Genomic DNA, 20,375 nt, shown 5'->3' on the forward strand with positions numbered 1-20,375 from the left:
TTAAACTGTCTGGTTGTAACTGCCATCAAGATTGTTACCATTAGGAGCCTAGAGACCACTGTCCCCTTGCAGTTTTTAAGGATTATAATGGCAAAAGTAGGTCTAATGCAGATTTGTGTTACAAATGGTCTCCTGCATGGGCTATAGGCATTCTGGTCCTCCTTTTCTGTGCCTCGCCCCTTGATGGCACGCTGCACATCTTAACCCTTCACTGAAATAGTGCTCTCCCACCACCACATTTACAAATGAGTCCTTCTGAACCAATAGTAGACACCTGTATGAGATTCTTGCTGGTATTAATTTGTATTCATGTTTTTACTAAAATTCTAAGAATAAATAAACAGCTTATCCTTCCAGACACACCCCATCCAAAAAATCCCCAAACTATTTCCTGATACACCTGTGTAGGAAGAAATGACACTAATAGCTGAAGTCTCATCTTAACATTCCTCATGAGTCCTCTTTTGCAGTGAGAATTTCCCCTCGCCCCCTTGACTCAAGCAACTCATTTGATTACTGAAAGTCACCTTATTTCAAAAAAGCCACATTTTACTGGCTGATAACTTTAGTTACCTTGGTGTGTCTGTCTTCTACAGGTGTTATGTTTAATTGTTTTCATATGAGTATGGCCAATTAAAAGTGGCCATACCCACAGCTCTAATTTTAGATTATTAAATGCAAGTATTCCAACAATAGCTGATTTGAGAATGACACCAAGTCAAAGTTTTGGCTATACTTTTATTTACTTCACGTACTATGAACATATACATTACATGCTACAAAAAAATAAAAAAAAGACTTTAACTGTCAAGAAAGTGGATAGTGTTATAATACAATGGCACATGTTCATATTTTTCTTCAAACTGGTTTGGTTAGAATCCTTCCCCAAAACCATTAACAAAAATGAAGTGTTTTAAGATGATTAGAAATATTTGCATTATTAACAAATACAATTCAAACAGATTAACAAGATTTAACCAGGTCAAATATTAGTAAAAAGGCTGGGGTTTACCAAAATGAAATATATATTAAAAAACCATAGCAGCCAGTTGTACTTTTTAGTGTGATATAATGTGTAAATGCACCAGAAGAACACAGTGTAATTGAGCATTCTGCTTTCACGGTGTATTTCTAGAAATGATTATTCTAGTTATAACACCTGCCTATGCACAAGAGACCAAAAACACAGCCAAGTAGAGACAAAAGATTGTGACCAACATTCTTAGCAATGATTTTTTTTGCACGCATCGGGGAGAAGGGAGGGAACAAACAGAACAGGATAAAACAAAGGCCACAAAAGGATTTAATCTACATGTTCATGAACATGTTCTACCTACTTTCCTTTAAGAGCTCGGTAAGTTGAAATGTCTATTTTGTCCAAATGCAAACATACTCATTTCTATCACCTAGGAAACAAAATCACATTTCGGCTTAAAACTGAATAGCAGAAAACAGTTGCATTAACGTATCAGTTGACTAAGAAAAACTGCTTGACAAGAACTTAGGATTCTAGTGCAACAGCAGCTATTAAGACTCCTCTAGGGTTTTTTTTCCTCTTTCAAAGTGTAGAAATATTCGCAATTTATACAGTCTTAAAAACACATCTACCAAGTTTGCAGGGTATTTGCTAGTTAAATTTTTGTCTTTCATAGTAAAAAGGCAAGGTTTGCATAATAAAACTCCTTTCAGAAAAATGTTCCTTTTGGTATCTTAAAATAATTGCTGATTGGAAAGGTATAAACATATGGGCTTTCATTAACTCCAATTGGAAAAAAAATACAAACAAACTGTGTTACCCTAAGAACAAACAGTTCATTATGTTTCTTTTGCAATACCTTAAGAAAAATATAAGCATATATGGGAAACTGATATACTCAGTATCAAGTCTGTTATTTACAGTGCAGCTATTGAAAAAAAAAAAAAAAAAATCAGTCATTGTAAATATCAAGGTCTGAGGAAAATGCAAATTAGCCTTCAAAAACCCAATGTGTTAGAGAACCTAGTTGCTCAATTTTTTTCCTCCAGGTAAATTTTGTACTAAGCTAGAAGAGATCCCACAAACACTGGCATATCACCCTAACCAGAATAGCAATCCAAGCTAGAATAGTACTGCAATTCCTTTGTAACCACTCTTCTTACACCACTGTCACAACTGTCAGTTTTCTAATAATCTTCAGTAGCGCTTATGAGATTGGTGATGGAAAAGTATGATTAATGTACATTGGCGTTAGTCTACAGAATTAATGAGTGCCCATTACCTGAAAATTAGTCAGACTTGATGATGGATTAGTTCTGAAGTAAAACAACTAGTACTTAAATATTACAGAAATATAATTTCCAGCATGTTACACAGTTTTGAGGTAAAGTGTTACCAGTATTGTTGTACGGGTCGGTGCCTTGCAGCAATAGCCTTTGCAGTGGGAACTAGCCCTCGTAGCATTCACAACCCATGAGCCATTCTAGGCACATAGTTTGTATCAACCAAAATAACATTTTCTGTTTGATCCTATTTAGAAAAACTGTTCTGTATGGATTACACTGTAGTCAAAGTTATAAAATTTGCTTAAGTTTGGTCACTAGAGTGCTGTGCTTGGAAAACAATCCAGAGTACAGGCAAGGGATAGTTACTTCAGTGTTTAATTTCAGTTTACAAAACTTACTGAATCCATTCTGATTTATGTTAGAGAAAACCAGATAATTAGAACAGACTAAAAAAAACCCAAAACAACAAAACCAAGTAGTGCATAATACCACCTATTCAATGCACTGATTTTCATTAGGAACTAGGAAGCCATATTTATTATGCCTTTTGTGAATCAATCCAGAAGCACACAAGTATTTTCCATTAGTTTATTAAAAATAAAATCCTCATGAATTCACTATCAAATATTTTACAGATGGGAATTAAAACAGAAGAGTCCCCAGAGTAACTTTAAAATAAAATTAATATTTGGTTTGTCAGTTCACCATGTTTGACACTGACTTGAACTATAAGAGTATTGTACAATAGGAGTACTGAAGAATTCTAGAAAAATTAAAACTGGCCCTATATAATTTACTTTTATTGGAAAGCAGTGTCAGTATTTTAGTATATTTAGTGAATCAAACACTGCTTTAAAGCTATGCATTAAAGTGCTATGCACGTATTTTTCAGCACTGACATGGATGTTTATGCTTCCATAAGCCTTTTATTTGTGGATAAAAAGAGATATTGGTGTGTTAATAGAAATTTTAATTTAAAATCAGCTGCTATGTTTGAAGCATCAACAGTACTGAAGAAATCCATCTAGTGTCCACAAACTTCTAGAATTCCGAGGTTGATTTGACCTGTCATTTACCACTAAAATGGTAAGCATCTGTAAATCATAAGGCTGTCCCCAGTGGGCTCTACATAAATCTGTACTGTGCATAGTTAACTGACCATGCAAAGTACTACACAGCCTTTCTAGGACAGAGAACTCCGGATGGGAAAAAAAAAAAAATGGAGAAAGCTCCAGGATAAATTTGTGAAATTTCTATCTATATATTGAATTGTCTAAGGTTGATGTTCACTGCCTGAGGAAGAAGCAACATAAGCAATAGGACCGGAGAGAGCTATAAATGTTATCGTAACATCTACTTTACTGCTTTCTCCAACTGCTGCTGCTGGCAAGGTCCAGTCTGCTGTGCACATGGACATAAGCAGGCATTACAACCTATAATCACGTACTAGTTCTGCCACTTGACACACAAGTTATCTACTGTCGTACCCTGAATTACATGACCCTTGATTAAGGAATGGTGGTGTTCAGTCCCAGGGGTTTGCAGGTTATCAGAATGCTTATACAAGCAATACCGCTTTCAAGATCTGTCGGAACATAGTCTTGATGGCATCTGCAATAAAAACAAGTTGAGATTGTTCCCATCTGTAAGCGCAACTGTTGAGCCACACTCAGCTGAAGTCCTCGTCAGGATTCTGTTGATCCAGCAGGCGGACATGTGTGAATGGAAAGTGGCCACGTCTGCCATTACATTCTCCTTCCCACTGACCACTCACATTAATCTTTGTGACCTTTACCAGCTCACCGACCTGCAGGGCAAGAAATAAGCAAGTGTTACAATTCATAAAAACACACAGGATGAGCTGCTTCTCCTCCCCTTTGGTGTCATATCACCCAAGTGATCTTTTTTCCATAAAAAGTAGTTTTAGTCTTGACCATTTTGGATACACCAGCCTACCACCCAACCCGAGGAAAGCAGAGAGAGAAAGAAGTGTACCTAGATTCGTGAGAGCTACCTAAAGTGAAGAGCCTGTAATCCAACACCAATCTTTCAGAGTACTCTCGGGACTTGACATCAGCTGCTATCACAATAAATGCATCTTGCTGAATTGACAGAGGCTTGTGCTCTGCTTGTGCTCCATCAACAATCTCATGCAGGGAGGGAAGGCTTGCAGGTGTACAAAGTGAACACTAATCTGCAAGCTAAACAGCCCCTTAATGTTGAAATTCCACTAAGTGCTTTTCAGGTAGTATTGGAAAAGTTCTGGGTAAGTGGAGACTCTGTCACTCCACAGATTATAAAACTCTGAGAGAATACAGAGGAGTAAGAAGTAGTGCTGTAAAGCTACTCTTCTTACTCTGAGCATCCACAACTAGCCAATACCAGAGGGGCAAGGCCAGATGATATTTCAGTCTTGCCCACCATGGATTTCTCACGTAAATAAATCCCATGGGTAAAGACAACTGATACCCTCTCCCTCTTATACCCAAATTGTTTGGCTAGAAAAATAAAAGAATGGTTACTGCAGACCAATGAAACAATATCCTCTACTTTAAGAGTATCCACTTCTAATGTACTTACTACACAGTAATATATCTCATATTCTAATCTCCAGCCCAATATTCACATAACCAATTCTAAAGGTATTGTCTCCCTTTGACAAAGGTGGAAAAATGCACAGCAGTCACTTTCCCAGGGCTGTGCAGTCAGGTAGTTCAAGTCGAGGCCACAAGTCTAGGTCTAATCAGTACCCAACTCTGTTCAATCTTGAAGGTAATTAAGTAACACACAATGTAAGAAAGCACAATTTACAGTGTAAAATGTAAATTGTAACTGGAGTTAACATCTTAACTGGAGAGTTAATAAATGCAATATTGAAGAGCTATCTACCCTTTTCTACCCCTCTGTGTAGAATTTTACCAATAATCTTATTTAAAAGTAACACACAGAAGTTTTCGGAATTCTTCCTGGGTCACAGATGGAGAATGCGTTTGGGACAGATATGCTCTATTTTCTTTCACTAATACTGTAAATAAACTCAAGGCATGGCCACAGGCCTTACTGTGTTTCATCCTGAAATTCACTGAATATACTAGTTTACACAGATGCTCATCACTCTGTTCCAAATTCATCCAAAACAGGATCTCATTTTTCTCACTTTCCAGGCAGTGAATAAAGAACAAGGAAAACAATTTAAGATGCTACCAACCTCCATTAACTTTACAGGTTTTAATCACTTGCAATCTTTTGCCAGAACAGTTTTTAACAGTTCATAAATTCAAACCACTACATGGACATTTAATTAAGCCTCCCATATCTCTGATGATTACTTATCTGGTAATGAGAGGCACACTTGGGACACTTGCTGTAGCTTTATTTTTTCCTATTGTAGTCATTAATATAGACATTTTAATGAATCATATTCTGAAGCAAATCCTCTTATGTATTTGCTACAGGCAAAAAGGAAACCTTTCTCGACTCCTGAATGCTAGTTTCAGTTCTTTAGTAATTTAATCATGCAGTATGTTTAATTTTGCTACTGCTAATAATCACTCGGGAGTTGTACCAATAAAAATACTCTATTGACCAAAACAATATATCAGCTATAGTTTAACAAGGATAAGATTAAATATGACAATATTAGAAGCAGAAAATCTTATTTCCTAATCACAACCATTACAAGAACGCTATCCTAGGTAACTAAATTGCTTCAGACCTGGATATAATATACGTATCAGCCTTCAACGAGGAAAGAAAAAGCACAAATTGTGCTTCAGCTTGTTCTCTGTAAGATATTTTTCTTGGACTGCTGGTCTCTGCTCTTATTGAGTATCACACACTATTTTACATTCATACAGAGTTTATCTTGGATACCTTATAGCCAACTCACCTGCAAAAGGTGGGTTAAACAGTGCAAGATAGTGAATTAGAATATGGGATACTTGTGACTGACCCTCACTCCCAGAAGCATCCTGCAGCTGTCTGTTTGGTTTTCCCCAGTGGTTTAGGGTCATTGTGGCAAAGAGACACCCATTTATTAATGCTCCTTACTATAAGAAGCTACATTTGAAATCTGCATTTCAGTAATTATTAGAAGAGGAAAGACCTCTGAGATTAAATATTCATTTTTTACCATTACAGTAATTTCATTTAGCAACCACTCTCTCTGATACAATCTTTCATTCACATTTTATTTTTATATACATATATATAAGCAAGCATGGATCATTTCACAAATGCCAGCTTAATAAAACAGCTTCATTGGTACTTTAATAACTTACAGATCTTTCTAGATCTGCTTTGAAACTCTGTGTGTTAATCTATAGTTCAAATGCTCTCCTGAAGACAATACAGAGAACCTTTCAAAAACATGCCTCATTATTACAAGTGCTGGAATTTTAAAGCATTTAGACTAGAAGTGGATGCTTTCTCTGAATTCTCCTCATTTTAATGTTGACATATGATACCATTAGTCTATTGTGCATCATCCCACCAAGCACAGCACCTCAAGAACAACACTGTACCCTGCTATAAAGCCAGATTTGTCTCAGTCTTCATCAGAAGTTTTAAAACTAAATATATCCCATATGCTTCAAAGCAATACTGAAGGTTCATGTGAAGACTTCTGTATGCTGTGGTTTTATTCCAAGTACTCCTCTCTCGTAAGGTCAAGATGGCAGAGTTCTGCTACTGTTACAAAGAAAAAAAATAAATCGATCGATCTCAGAGCCATTCACCACACAGATCTTCCCTTCTCCTCTCTTTTCTCTTAATTAGTATAGACTGACAACTTCTTGAGTAGGTTCAGTTACAAGCAAAATAAAAGTTATCTTCTTCTGCTGAATCTTTTTTCCATAATACAGCACAGCCTTTATTAGAACATCATTTGTTTTGATCCTCTTTCCCTGAGCTTTTCAAAACCATGTCAGTTTTAAAATAATGGAACAGTACAGATATTCTTTTTGCAGTTTGGGCCAAAAATGCTTGATGTTAAGAATCTATTTTCCTAAGAGAAACAGTGGGATCCACCCCCACCCGTGAATACTGCCAGATTTAAGGATAAGAGTTTTCATTTGGAAAGAATCCCACTTTCTATATTTATAGTTAATAAGAGGTCTGGGCAAAAACAGACTGATAAGATTTACATAATGCTTTCTACTAAGTTATCTAAGAAAGAGATCTCTAAATAAACAGAGAAGGAACACCATGAAGTGAAAGGGAATGTGAAAAAGGAGACAACAAGAAACAGTACTTTGATAGACAGGATGAAGAAAAACTTGGACAAAGTGAAGTGCATATTGCTATTTTTTCCTGTACAGACATTGAAAGCAACTCAGTAACATTGCGATTCGAAATGATAAAAGCTGCAAAGAAGCTAGGAAGGCCTAATAGAAGCAGTGATAAATGCCTCACATTTTAAAACTGAAGTTTCCCAATATTATACACAGAATAAAGAACCCCCACTACTACTGCATTTCTTAAATGTAGAGCTGTATCAAGACAGGAATACATCATCCTAACCAGGAGGTTCAACATGTCAACCAGTAAGCATTTAAATAAGTTTACAAGGCCTAGAAAGCCCATTGCTCTAGTATAAAGGTCAAAAGACCTTAAATCATACATCCTCACGCAGGCAAGCTGAGCCTACACACTTCTCAAGTTTCCACCTCTCAAACACTTCAGCTCTCTAGCCTACTATCATGAATTAGTGAAAAGACATTAGTGGTGCAAGCTAGCTCAGAACAGAGATTGATCCTCCATGAAACTACACTTTTTAAAGCACAGCATACTTTACAGATCATGTGACTTTTAGTGAAGAGGACTGAACTAACGTAAGATCAGCCATGGCACTCACAAGCTGTTCTTCACAGCATGTAAAGGATTTTGCTTTCTCTCAAAGTTGCTCATGATGGCCTGGATTATCAGTATTTTTCCACTCTACTTCACTCCATGCTACCAAATTCTAAGTTCATAGTGTTGTGGGGTTCTGCTTTAAGTAATAAAATAAGTAAGAAACAAAACGTAAAGTTAAGCTTAAGAGAAAACTAGTAGCGTACTAATAAAAGCTTGAAAACAAAATCCAGAAGGAAAAACAAACGGTTTTGATAAATACGCCACAACATAATACCCAGTGGCTCAAAGAAAATCTAACATCTGGTAATTGCAACAGTCCACAAGGACATTCAGGAATATTTCCAAGATCCAGGAGGTGGCTGGGTGAAGAGGGAGAAAAAGAGGGAAAGAGACAGCATTTTAGGCTGTATGAAAGTCTGAAGGTTAAAATCTGAGCACGTTTCCCCAGAATATGGTGAGTTGGCATACATTTCTATACATGCTTCTCAACTCAAAAATTTATTTTCTCTTTTGGCTCTGTTTTGATTCAGAAATATAACAGAACATATAGTAAATCCAGAGTATATTTATATTGTTTCCCTAGATAAATTTTTACCTACAACAGGGAAAAATTTCACATCTCCCAGGTTGTACATCAATTATCAGATCTGTAGAATATGCCGCATTTGCCAGTTCTGTACTAAAGACACATACCTATAACACATCACTGAATTACTGAAGTGCCTTTTGTACTGTGAATGATTAAATGAAGTGTTTTGAGAGTGAAGAGGAGATGCTCTGACTCAGCACAGAAACTGTTTTTTCCCAAGTACTTGAAATGTTATATAAACAGGAAGTCAATTAGGTATCAGGAAATTCCAGAGCCTTTAGCTCAAAGAAAGCCTAGATTAAAGGATACAATTTACATATCATCCTAAGGCAAAGGTCTGCCGCCGAGAATACCTTAGTCTCAATTTCCTCAAATGTAACTTAGGGGATAACCATCTGATGTGTAGAGATAGAGCACTTCAGCCTCCTTTTTAAGAAGTAAATCAAAAATTCCAAAAGGGCTTGTACAAGGATTTGATCATATCAGGAAGTGAATCAACCTTAGGGAAACTCACTGCTTTATTACAAATCATATTCCATCAATCACTGCTTTACACGAGACCTTCCTAATGAACTGTCATGTATGTTCCTGCTTCACAAACTAAAAACCGAAGTAATCTGCTTGATGTCAAGACGGTATAAGAAAACCCTGTGTGTGATCATCATCATCTCACTCTCTGTAATTTTGAAGTGACTATCAATGTTTCCACTGATTGCTTTTAAACTGCTGACAGATTGAGGGGAAAAAAAACCACAAAACAAACAACCCAACAAACCTTTTAAAGACTGGGGTGAGGCAAGCCACAGCAAACATGGGTTCAGACACACAACTTATGAACTGCTCCCTCTCCCTCCCCCATAAAATAAAGACTTCAGAAGTGAAAACATGGATGGGGAAACACTTATGTTAGTGATGCTTGACAAAAGACATGATATTGGTTCAGTAACCTAAACATGCTATAATAATCAAACTCTAGTCTACAAGTGACTCTAGTCACTTATGCATTTAAAAAAAAAAAGCCTTTATCCATAATTTTTAATCATGATGTAAAACCAGTATTACAATGCTTTTCCCTTTCTTATTCCTACAAAACTATGTGATCGAAAGGGAAATCCCTTGAACAGATCTCTTCTTTCTAAGTTTTGCCCATTATGTACCTCCAAAGCCAAGGCTGTCTTGTCGTAGGCATTAGGGACTCGCTTCTGGATAACCCGGGCATAAATAGGGCCATTCTGAAGGTTAGGGAGCGGAGTGTTGATGCTGGGCTGGGCATAGGGCCCTGGCTCCGGCCCACCCAGTGGTTGTGGGTGGGAACTATCCTGGTTACCTCCAATCGGAGTAGATACTGAAGCAGAGGAAGGTCTATACTTCTCGACGTAAGGAACAGGTATCATTCCCCTCTTTCCTTCGCTGTCTTCTGCATTCCACCATTGCTCTTCAGGTTTATCCCGGATTTTCAGTATGTCTCCTTTCTTAAATGGAAGATCTTCTTCATCATTTCCATTAAAGTCAAAGAGAGCTCGCACATATTCTGCTTCCTCCTGCCTGAGGATAACGCCACTATTCTGCCTGGATCGGGAAACTGGTTCTATCAAGGTTGTAGTGTCCAAATAGTGTATTTTGTAGAATTCCAGTAAAGATGGCAAAGAATCAAACTCTTGGTCACCTATTCGAAATCTGGTGGGATTCAACCCTGAAAGAAGAAGGCAATATGTCAAAGAGAGCATACAACAGTTAAAACTAAATTAAACGTTTGAGAAGATGAATATGTTTACAGATAAATAATTTGACATTGAATTTGGTCACCTTTAGATCAACAGTCATCACATTCAGCTCTTCTGTGTATTTCTAATCAAAGACAGCACTATGAGGATGATTTTTTGAAGATTTTGTCAAAGAAAAAAAAATTGTTTGGCACCGCCAAACTTCACAAATTAGGGTAAAAATATCATGTTTCTCTGAATGTTATACAGACCCAACAGATAAAAATGGCCAGTACATCTGAGTTGCTTAGGAGCCTATACAACTTCCAGTAACAATTCCCTTTTTCCTGTTTTATCCCCTAAATCTAGGAAACAAATGACATTTTGGTACAATATCAAGAAAGTGATTTTTTTTTTTTTAAACTGTTTTGCAGTTCAAAGTTATTTCAAAAGGACAACATTGCATTAATGGTTATTTACCTATTGCAATGTATCTTGGGTTAAAGGAGTGGACACTACAGAAAACTGCTTAGCACAGCAGCAAACAATTTGTGTGAATTAGCAAATGAAGTTATTTTTCATTTTGATAAAAGGTACCACTAGAGAAGATTATGTATATTTTATGCAATGCAAAGCAACAACATATGTTTTCATAATGGGTATAATTCTGTTTTTTAATCTTAAATCCTGTAGTTTCTTTGCCATATTTGTCAGATGGAGCCTAAGCTATAAATCTGAACCTCAAATACATTAAAACACAGATGATGCTCATATTCAAGCCATTAGAGGTATCAATGTGCAGATACCCATTTCAGTTTTCAATGTGTGTGCTGCACTTTTTTTTCCATTTTATGTTCTTCAGGCTCAGATGGGGAAAAACATACACATGATGTTCTATTTCCACCATGCACATACACTGTGTAATCAGTTATGGGAAGAACTGTGGAAGACTGGGGGAGGGTAGTGAAGAGGAAAAGATTTATGCTCTAATGAGTAACTCTTTTAGCAAGAAAGAGATGCTTACTTTGCAAGTCTGTTTCTCTGCAGGGAATATCTAACAGTTCCGAGACTTAGCTCTCAAGTACAAAGCTAGCAGAATTCTTCAAGCTGTCACTGATCCAAAACCCCTTCAAAGTAGCGCTGTCAGCATGGAAAGCTAACATTACAAGAAGTTCTTTCAAGAGAGCAAAAAGGGGTTCTAATAGAGAAAAGGGCAAATTCAATAAGATCAACATAGACAAACACCCCATAAATAAGTTTTGAAGTATCCTGAAGGAACATAAACATTAGGGAAGCTGGCTACAGGAAATTCAAAGAAGCAGAACTAAGTCATCGGAAAATGCACATTAGCATGCATTAACAGCCCTGAAAGACTTTCAAAAGAAATGAGCACAAATGCAATGAGCCAAAACCCAAAAGCAATATTCTCAAAAATTTACAGAAAACAAAACACAAACTGGCATCACCAAGAGATAAGGAGGCTAATGTAAATATCAGTGAGAAATATGAACCCAGCATGGGAAGAGAAGTAAGATTCCACCTTATTCTCCCAAAACATAATGCTGAAAAGATGCAAAACCCCCTCAACTTTTGTTGAGGAGATGTAACTTACAGCTCTAGACTTAGGAAGAACTCTGGAATTTCATCTCAGTGGCAGTTTTTAGCTGTGCTATCTCACAGGAGATGACTTCTGGCTGGACAAGCAGCATCCCTACACCACTTCAAAACAGCTTAAGTTCACTACACAAGCATATCATATGATCTGGGAACGTTGCACTTCCACTAGCATTGGAAGTGCAAAACCATGCTTTGTAAGAAGTGGTACAGACATCAAGTTTCAGACAAACCTGGTGACAGAAACACGAACGTGGATCTATCTGCTACTATGTTACAGATGAACCTTTAAGGATCAAAGCTTATGTAGACACGTCAAAAGAAAAAGTCACAGAAACTTTAAGAGGACCTGAGCAGTGAAGATCTTTGAAGTCGTATGGAACAGACTGAATCTCAGGTAAGTTCACCGACATGGAACTTATTTCACATGACAGAAATCGAGAGCCTGAAACCCTAATTTACCTCTGTAAAACCTGCTACAAAAACCTGCTGATTTACCTCTAAAAACCTGCTGACTCAGCCAGGATGCTGAGATGTCTGTCTCCAGCAAAGCATACACAGAAAAATCTTAAAACGCACATGAAATGAGCGGTTCATCAGTAACATCAGCCCTGTCAGCATCAAAATCATCACTATGATAAGGTTTTTGAGGTGTCTTTTTTTTCTTTTTTTTTTTTTTGAACAGGTTCACCCTCTTGAATTAATGCATAACAGCCTAAAATAGCTGCCAAATGTACCTGAATAAAACCAAAGTTGGACTCTAAGAGGAAAGTCCACTGAACCTTACGTATGGGGAAGGAATGACTGAAATCAGTGTACCGTATCCTGGAAAAACACATTCTAAGAGACATTTTGCACAACTGAAGAGTGAGAGAACATAGACCCTCCAAATACATTCTAGGATCAGAAAGATCGATGCAATTTTTGAAAGGATAAACAGAGAAGCACTAGAAAGGAGAGACATTATCTTCACTAAGAGAACACTTCCAGAACACCACACACATTTCTGATGCTTTTGTTTTAAAAAAAACATAAGGCAGCTACAAAAATCTGAGGTCTGGAATACCTCTTTGCAACAAGAAATCTACAAGCTTAATCCAAATTAATTACCAAAGAACATAATGCCAGCAACCCGGTCACTGTCTGGAGAATTTAAATAGAAGACTTATTAGTTCAGCTAAAATAGGCATAAAAAGGACAAAATAGTTGTAAGTCACAGTTGGAAAAACACAGGTTGGAAATAAAATTCAACTACACCTTACCAAGCAAATGGTAAACTTTCCATTAGTTTAAGTCTTTTGTGTATACTTTCATTCAGCTACAAGGTAATGAGCTGAATGATGCTCACTTACGTAGCGGGGAAATAATCCTATTCACTACAGGCTTCGAAGTTTTGTCATTCCCTGGTATAATGAAATTCAAAGATTAACAGATTTCAGGCTCAGAGGAATTCTTCAGCTTTTTGTTTGAACACTTCTGATACCTGTAGGCCAATGGAAAAATTAAGGCAAGATCTACCACAAGAAATAGTTACAGCAACAAGGAAAATGTTTTTTTGAGAAGTAGAGCTGCTTTCCTTCATGACTCTGGGACAGTTTTCTTGAAGGCAAAAGTTTGAACAGTACATTGTTCACATCTTCTGCGAGCTTTCAGGAAGAGGAGAAGGCGTGTAAAGGTAAATCTAGCTACTGGAGGAACTTTAGTCACTTCCTATTAAAGTTGGACAACCGCCATACGAGAAATTATCTTCCCTTCTCCCCAGCTCTGCACAGCCAGAGGAAGAATAGCTGTTCAGCTTGCACCTCTACCAGCAGCAATACTCAGCTCTGTAGGATGACTCCCTTGAATAAGAAGCACAAAGGGTTGATATCATCTTTCTTACTTACTCCATCCTAGCTCCACGTGTCCTAGGACTTCACCTGATTCCATCCATTTCAGCATGTCAGAACAACTAGCGAAACCTCTGCTCTCAGGAAGGTGAGAAAAGAGTTAAAGTCCAAGAAGTCCCAGAATTAAGGAAAGTTTCAAATCTGGACCCTGTCAGTTCTACGTTTATCACGCACAGTGCCTCTGGATAAAACACTTCCACACTGTGTTGGCTTTATGCAGTCCAGAAAAGATTGCTTATATATGTTTTAAATACTGTACAGATACTGTATAAGTAGAGGTATAAAACACCTAATATTCTACTTCTTGAGGGTGCAGGCAGTGGCCTAACCACAAAGCAACATCTCACTTTCTCAGACACCTCAGGGGTTTCACATTTCTCTCTTCAATTCTTTTAGTGCCACTAGGCCGTTTTCCCTTTATTCCTAAACACTGGTAAGCTTTCCTTTTCAGGGCAAAGACGACCTCACAGAAATACAGGATTTAATTTTTGTTTCTAGACCTAGTCTGTAAGGATACCCTCCTCCTCTCCCCCAACTTATAAATAAAGCATGTTTTGGACAAGAAAAGCTGTCCTTCTCATTGCAGGGTACTGAGGCACAAGGCTCTCATCTCAAAGGAAGACATCACAGTGATGTAAGCCAGTTTCCTCCTGGAGCATATGGGAACTCTGCTATGAAGGCATCCCATTCCAGCCTGTGGCCTTCTCCCACCCCCATGGGGACACTTTTTTCCCTTGTTCTTAAGTACCTCCCTACTCATGCCTGAACAAAACAAGCAAGTACCCACGAATGCTCTCTAAAAACAGTAAAACCCCATTCACTGGCTCCTAAGAGCAGCTCTAAGCACACCAGGAGAATATTCTTACAGAAGTTACATGTAGACATTTCTGCAGATAATCAGAGGATCAGAGAGAAGTAGATGTCTAATGCATACACCTTCCAAGCTTCTAATAGTTTGCAGTGTAAGACACATAAAAAACCAAAAACAAGCAAAAAAACCCCACCTCCAAAAACCCCCAAGTGTCAGAGTTAAATCATACTGCTCACACACATCTAAAGCCATTTCATATAGAGCTGAGTATGGGTATCATCATGTAGAGATTACATGATTCCAGGAAGTACAGTCTGATTTTTTGTTAAATTACAATGGAAATGATTCAGAAGAGTAAGTTAAGCAGCATGTTCTTAAAATGCATACTTAGTGAAAACACCACCTTCTACACTGTATTTGTCATACTTTCCTAATTTAGAGACACAAATTTTACAACACTATAAGGTTTCTGGCTTTATTACACTGTACTTTCAATAGAAAGCACACCTTTCTTTAGGTATTTTGTTTTAGGGCATATTGTATGTTTTTACCCCAGACTCAGGTCAAATTGCAAACATGCGATGTATTTAAATATTTTCTCTATTGTTCATTATCATGCTAATGCCTGCATGGAGTACTTAGTCTTGTTTGGGATTTCTTTAACCCGTGACTGTGATATTTCAGTACAAATGACACCCTAATTCCAATTCAGTTGCTAATCTCCATCTCCACTAGAAACAGAGTGGTGTTCTTTCCTGTGATTTATCTTTTAACAGCCTTAAAACAGTTCAGGAAGACCATTCTCACTATTTTGAGAAGTTCTGTTAAATTCTTTTTTCCTTATGCTGAAAAATCATTGCAAGAAGTTAGAAACTGCAGCATATCAGGCAAAAGGTGAATTTAATGACGTTAGCAAGTTTTATACTTTAGAAATGTTCCTCACCTCATTCGATATCGAAGCTGGATTCCTAGTATCCCCTGTACACAGCAGTGCTAAAGAGGTCATGAATTGCACACACTCAACCCAAGAACCTGATCTGGCATATTCAGACTAACAAAAATCAACAAGAAACTGATCTGGCATATTCAGATTTACCAGTGAGAACTGTGTATTTGCCAAACAATCAATTGCTAAATAAACTATACCATACAATTAACATAGTGAAGTTGTTCTTCCTAATGTTTTAGCTTGACCGCAATAAATAAGCATGACAATTTGCAAACATTTACCTCATTTTACTGCATTAGTTTCCCTATCCAAACGTTAAACCATCTTCAATCTTCTACCAATCTCTCTCCCATTGCAGAACATCCCCCCACTTATTTTTTTCTGAAAGAAAAACTTAATTACATTTTTAAGTGTAACTTAATATACAACCCTCCCCCACACCTTCTTTGGTTTGTGTGTGAAAAGCAAGCAGTATCAGCACATACACGTGATTTATTTAAAACTACTAAAATCTCAGCATAGGAGGATCTGTGGTGAAGTGATGCACCACCTATACTCAAAACATCCAGGAGAGAGAGAGAAAAAAAAAAAAAAAAAGAGACCAACCCAAACATTATTACTTCTTAACATACATTAAAAGGCCCTGTGCCAACAGCCTACACAACTACAATAGCAGCTGCTCTTTTAAAACACATAAACATTTAAAACAGAAAAGAACTACCTAATGGGCATTTAGTGACTTTTAAAAAGGAACACCAGAACTCCAGAATGTTTTAATATAACATCAGCCAGCCCACAGAACACCACAAATGTTACCGAGCTTAAAGAATGTAACACAGTAAAAAAGTTAGGATGGCTATGTACTGAAGTGATACCAACATCAAAAGTGATACTAACACCAAAAACACTTTTTCCAGAGATAAGTTGCTCTCCAGAAAACAATTGTCTGAAAGCGACAGGAACACATACTCCAGTGATTTTTAACACTACTATCTTTAAAACCCTATTAGGCTGGATTCCACAACAAACCATCCTGTTAACTTATTCTGCTCTATGTAACACCAGTCATGCATTTCAACCATTTGCACACCAAGCCTCTGCAAACCTATGGCACAGAGGTGAAACAATGGAGAATCCACCACATCTCTAGCAAAACATTTCACTACCCACGACAGTGATGACTTCCACTTCCAGTTGAATTCAGCCACCTTTAGCTTCTACCTTGTCAAATTTTTTGTGACTTGAGTGCACTCTGCACTCTGTAGTAGGTTCCTGGGATAAACACAATGACTTCAGGTTCTCCCAAATTTGCCAGTTTGAAATGTTCCCCTGAGCAGCGGAAATTACTATATATTAGTGCAAACCTACTGGCAACAGCTTTGTTTTTTCTTAGATTTTTCTGTTTCTTAGTCAACCACAGTCTGTGCAGAGACTGAAAAATCCTTTCTGTAACAAGTACTGCTGCATCTTCCCAATATAGGTCTTTTATTCCAACCACAGATCTACATCAGAAAATGACCGTCTCTGTAGCAATTCACTGTTTACTTTCTGCCAAATAAGTTCACCAAAGCTCTTCTTACATAGGTTTACTACACTTCAAAATTATCTAGTGGTTCCTGAGATGCTAGCAATACCCATATCATCCTGCAAACATTAATATCCAAACTTGAGCAGGTCTGCTACCAACTTCGCAATGCCCCCAGCAGGGATACTGCTGCCTTTGTACTACTCGTTCTTACGCATAAAGGACACTGCATCGTTGAGGGCTCTTGTTCATTTAGTTACATTTAAACTGCTGCTTCTCATGGTCCAGTTTTTCCTCTGACACAATCAGTATCTTGTGCTCTGTGTTACACTTAAACACAGCTTTCATACTAGATGTTATGTTGATGAGGAATAATTTCAAACCTTCCCTCTCCGCACACTGGGGAAAAAAAATTTGCCTTTTTATTTCTGAAGAGTTCCCACTACTTAAACTACCCACATAATACTTTGATTCATGTCTTGAAATTTAGTCTCACAGTCTCCATTCTAATGCAAACTATCTTGTCAGAATTCAGACTTTTAGATGACGCTTCCACAGAACCAGCCCCCGGCAGTGGTGACATGCAAAAATCTATAAAACTGTAACTACAGTTAACGGGTTTATGAAAACAAAAGAACGTGTGAGCGCTCCAGCTGTAGGATCCTTCAGGAGGGGTTGCAATAAACACTCAACTCCAGTACATGTTCAAGTATGATATTAGGTCGTTGGAAGGCAGGTGCAGACAGGCGGCTCAGCGCGGTCAGCAGCCCCAGCTGCAAAACATAACTTAATTCCACCACAAAGCGCTTCACGACTTGAAACACCGCCCGGGAGGAGAGCGGAGCCGCTCCTGGAGAGGCGCACACCGGGGCTCGGCGGCCCCAGCTGCCCTCCCGGGGCTGAAGGGGCTAGGGGGGCACCACCAGCCCTGGGGGTCACTCACCCGGGGCCCCGGGGCCCTCGCTGCCGGCCCGCCGGCCTCCCGCCGGCCCCAGGCTGTTGACGATGTAGTGCGAGACGCGGGAGCTCTCGGACACCGAGAGCACGAAGTCGCCGGGGATAGTGCCGGAGTCGCGCACCAGGAAGGTCCCGTGGCGCTGCCCCTGCAGCAGCGTCACCGCCTCGGCCCGGCTCAGCCGCCCCCAGTACCAGCTCGCCCGGTCCTCGGAGTCGAACTGCCCGGCCATGGGGGCCGCCCGCCCGCAGGCCGCACTCGCTCCCCCCCCCCACCGCGGGCCGCCGCCGCCCGCGGTGCCCCGCTCCGCGCCCAGCCCTGCCACCCAAAATGGCGGCCCCTGCCCTGACCTCACCTACCGGATGTGACCGCACGCGGGAGACGCGGGAAGGGGCGGCGTCATCTCCCCGCGCCGCCCGGCCGCGGGGGGGGCGGGCGGGCAGGCACCGGTGGCGCTGCGCATGCGCCGTGAGGAGCCGGGCGGGTGCGCGCGCGGGGCGGGCTGAAGCGGGAGGCGGGAACGCGGCGCGGAGGGGAGCGGCGCCGCCGCCGCCGCCGCCACCCTGGGGCTCTTCGTTCGCTCTGTAGGCGCTGGTGAGGGCTGTCTGCGACCGGGATGGTCCACTCTGGGTACCGGGGAGCTGCAGTGACTGCTTCCGGCGCTGGTGTCTCCTCATTCCTTGCCAGTGCTCTCACATCGGTTTCTCTGTCACGGGCCGGTGGGAGGGGGGTTCAGGGTCGCTGGTGTAACCTGGCCCCCAACGCAGGAGGGCTGCCGGGGTTTTTCTCTGCAGTGGGTTACATCCCGTTAGGAGGGCTGCAGGCTAGGCCCCTGCGTGTCCCAGTTCCCGATGGCTTCCCAGGTTCTGCAGCTCGCTGTGGTAGTTTGTCTGAAGCCAGGCTTGTCTGCACGTTAGGGTGTGTGTAGCTCGCTGTGCTTTCTCCTCCAGAGCTTTACCAGCAGTTCCTGCCCTCATCTTCCCTGCTGGCTGCACATTCCTACCCTACAATTGTGCCAGCACAGCTGGTTTTGTAGGACTACATACTGAATTAGGCCAATGAGTTGTTCTGGGTTTAAAATAGCCCTGCAAAATAAAAAGGTTGTCTTTATGCAGGACACTTTACTGACTGTGTTACCACAGGGGCCTGAAAATAGGGAAGAGCTTAAGTTCCACGGTGCCATGGAGGAATATGTGTCTGTGCACAAAGTACAAATAGTGATGTCTAAGAATGGAGCAATATTTACCACTTTAGAGTGTTCTCAGATCTCTTAAATTCCAGAGTAATGCCTGTAGAGCCTGGATAAATGTGTATTGAATTCTATTCCAGCTCTGCTGAGTTCTGTGAGCTTTTTCCAGAAAGGAATGTGCTTTTTCAACTGTGTGGTCTCCATGTGGCAGCACTTGCATAAACATAATGTTAGAGTACAGCTGTCCTTAACTGTGAGGGTGCTGTGTTCCTGCCTGCCTGACAGCATCTCTACTTTCTCGTAGGGCACTTTGGGGCCCTGCAACTGTACCATGGATGGGACTTCAGCAGTGTGTCAGGTAACTAGGGATATATTAACCTCCACAACATCCCAGTGTGAAAATACTCTTTTACAGGGGGGAGCCCATGGTTCATCAAATATATAAGAAAACACCAGGTGCTTGATTTCAGCTTATCCAGTGGTTTAACAAATGAATATCCTTCCTCTGCCGATCCTGTTCTCTCTCCAGATGGACTGTAGGTAGGAGCCAGTCATAATCTATTTTGAAGCTAGAGTCACAGTTTCCCTGGTGATGTGTGGAGTTTGCAGAAATGGCATACTTCCATGCCTAGTTTTTTAACAGATTAAAAAAGCTGCAGATCCTTGCTGAGAGCCCAGGACACTAGGAGAGTTAAATCACAGCAGCAAGAAAAGAAGTCCATTCTGTTCAGTCATTCACAGACTACAAACAAAGCAGGACTTTCTTGTAATGGCAAAATTCACCATTTTTCTGACTCCTGCCAGACCACTGTAAAAAAAGTCTCCTTTTGACTGAGGGCCCCCAGACTGCTCTTTTTTACCCTGCCTTCTCAGTCCCCCATCTCCCCCTGTTTTCAGATGAACCACAAAACTACAGGACTTTTGTGGTGGTGGAGGTTCTCATCAGGTTTGGTTTTCTCTGTTACAAGCAGTTGGAAATTTTGTTGCAAGAGTTCCCTCTGGTGGTCAGGGATGGGGAAATAACTAACGCTTTCCT

At 39.9% G+C, this 20,375-nt stretch overlaps 1 protein-coding gene across 7 annotated transcripts; it reads right to left on the reverse strand.

Moving 5' to 3' along the window:
• Positions 1–718: 718 nt before the first annotated feature.
• CRK (CRK proto-oncogene, adaptor protein) lies at positions 719–18,481 on the reverse strand. Of its 7 annotated transcripts, XM_074923111.1 has the most exons (4): positions 18,139–18,481; positions 9,862–10,397; positions 6,835–6,948; positions 719–4,069 (listed from the first exon to the last, which is right to left on the reverse strand). In XM_074923111.1, exons 1-4 carry the CDS (start codon positions 18,380–18,382, stop codon positions 3,932–3,934), a joined length of 1,032 nt encoding a protein of 343 aa, XP_074779212.1. In that variant the 5' UTR covers positions 18,383–18,481; the 3' UTR covers positions 719–3,931. The 7 variants fall into 7 exon arrangements, with proteins under 7 accessions (XP_074779212.1, XP_074779216.1, XP_074779215.1 ...); XM_074923115.1 differs by lacking the exon at positions 6,835–6,948 and having other exon boundaries at positions 18,193–18,481; XM_074923114.1 differs by lacking the exon at positions 6,835–6,948 and having other exon boundaries at positions 9,862–10,400; positions 18,160–18,481.
• Between the last annotated feature and the right edge of the window lie 1,894 nt (positions 18,482–20,375).

Source organism: Athene noctua, chromosome 19 (genome assembly GCF_965140245.1).
Source record: "Athene noctua chromosome 19, bAthNoc1.hap1.1, whole genome shotgun sequence".
Lineage (NCBI taxonomy): Eukaryota > Metazoa > Chordata > Aves > Strigiformes > Strigidae > Athene > Athene noctua.

What these genes read in the sequence shown, in the direction of transcription:
- CRK (XM_074923111.1), bottom strand. Translation starts at nt 18,382, where the DNA reads ATGGCCGGGCAGTTCGACTCCGAGGACCGGGCGAGCTGGTACTGGGGG. An exon ending in CGAGGGCCCCGGGGCCCCGG is followed by an intron (nt 10,398 to 18,138) that starts GTGAGTGACCCC and finishes TTCTTCTTTCAG; the next exon opens with GGTTGAATCCCACCAGATTT. An exon ending in AGACAGCCTTGGCTTTGGAG is followed by an intron (nt 6,949 to 9,861) that starts GTACATAATGGG and finishes TTGTAACAGTAG; the next exon opens with CAGAACTCTGCCATCTTGAC.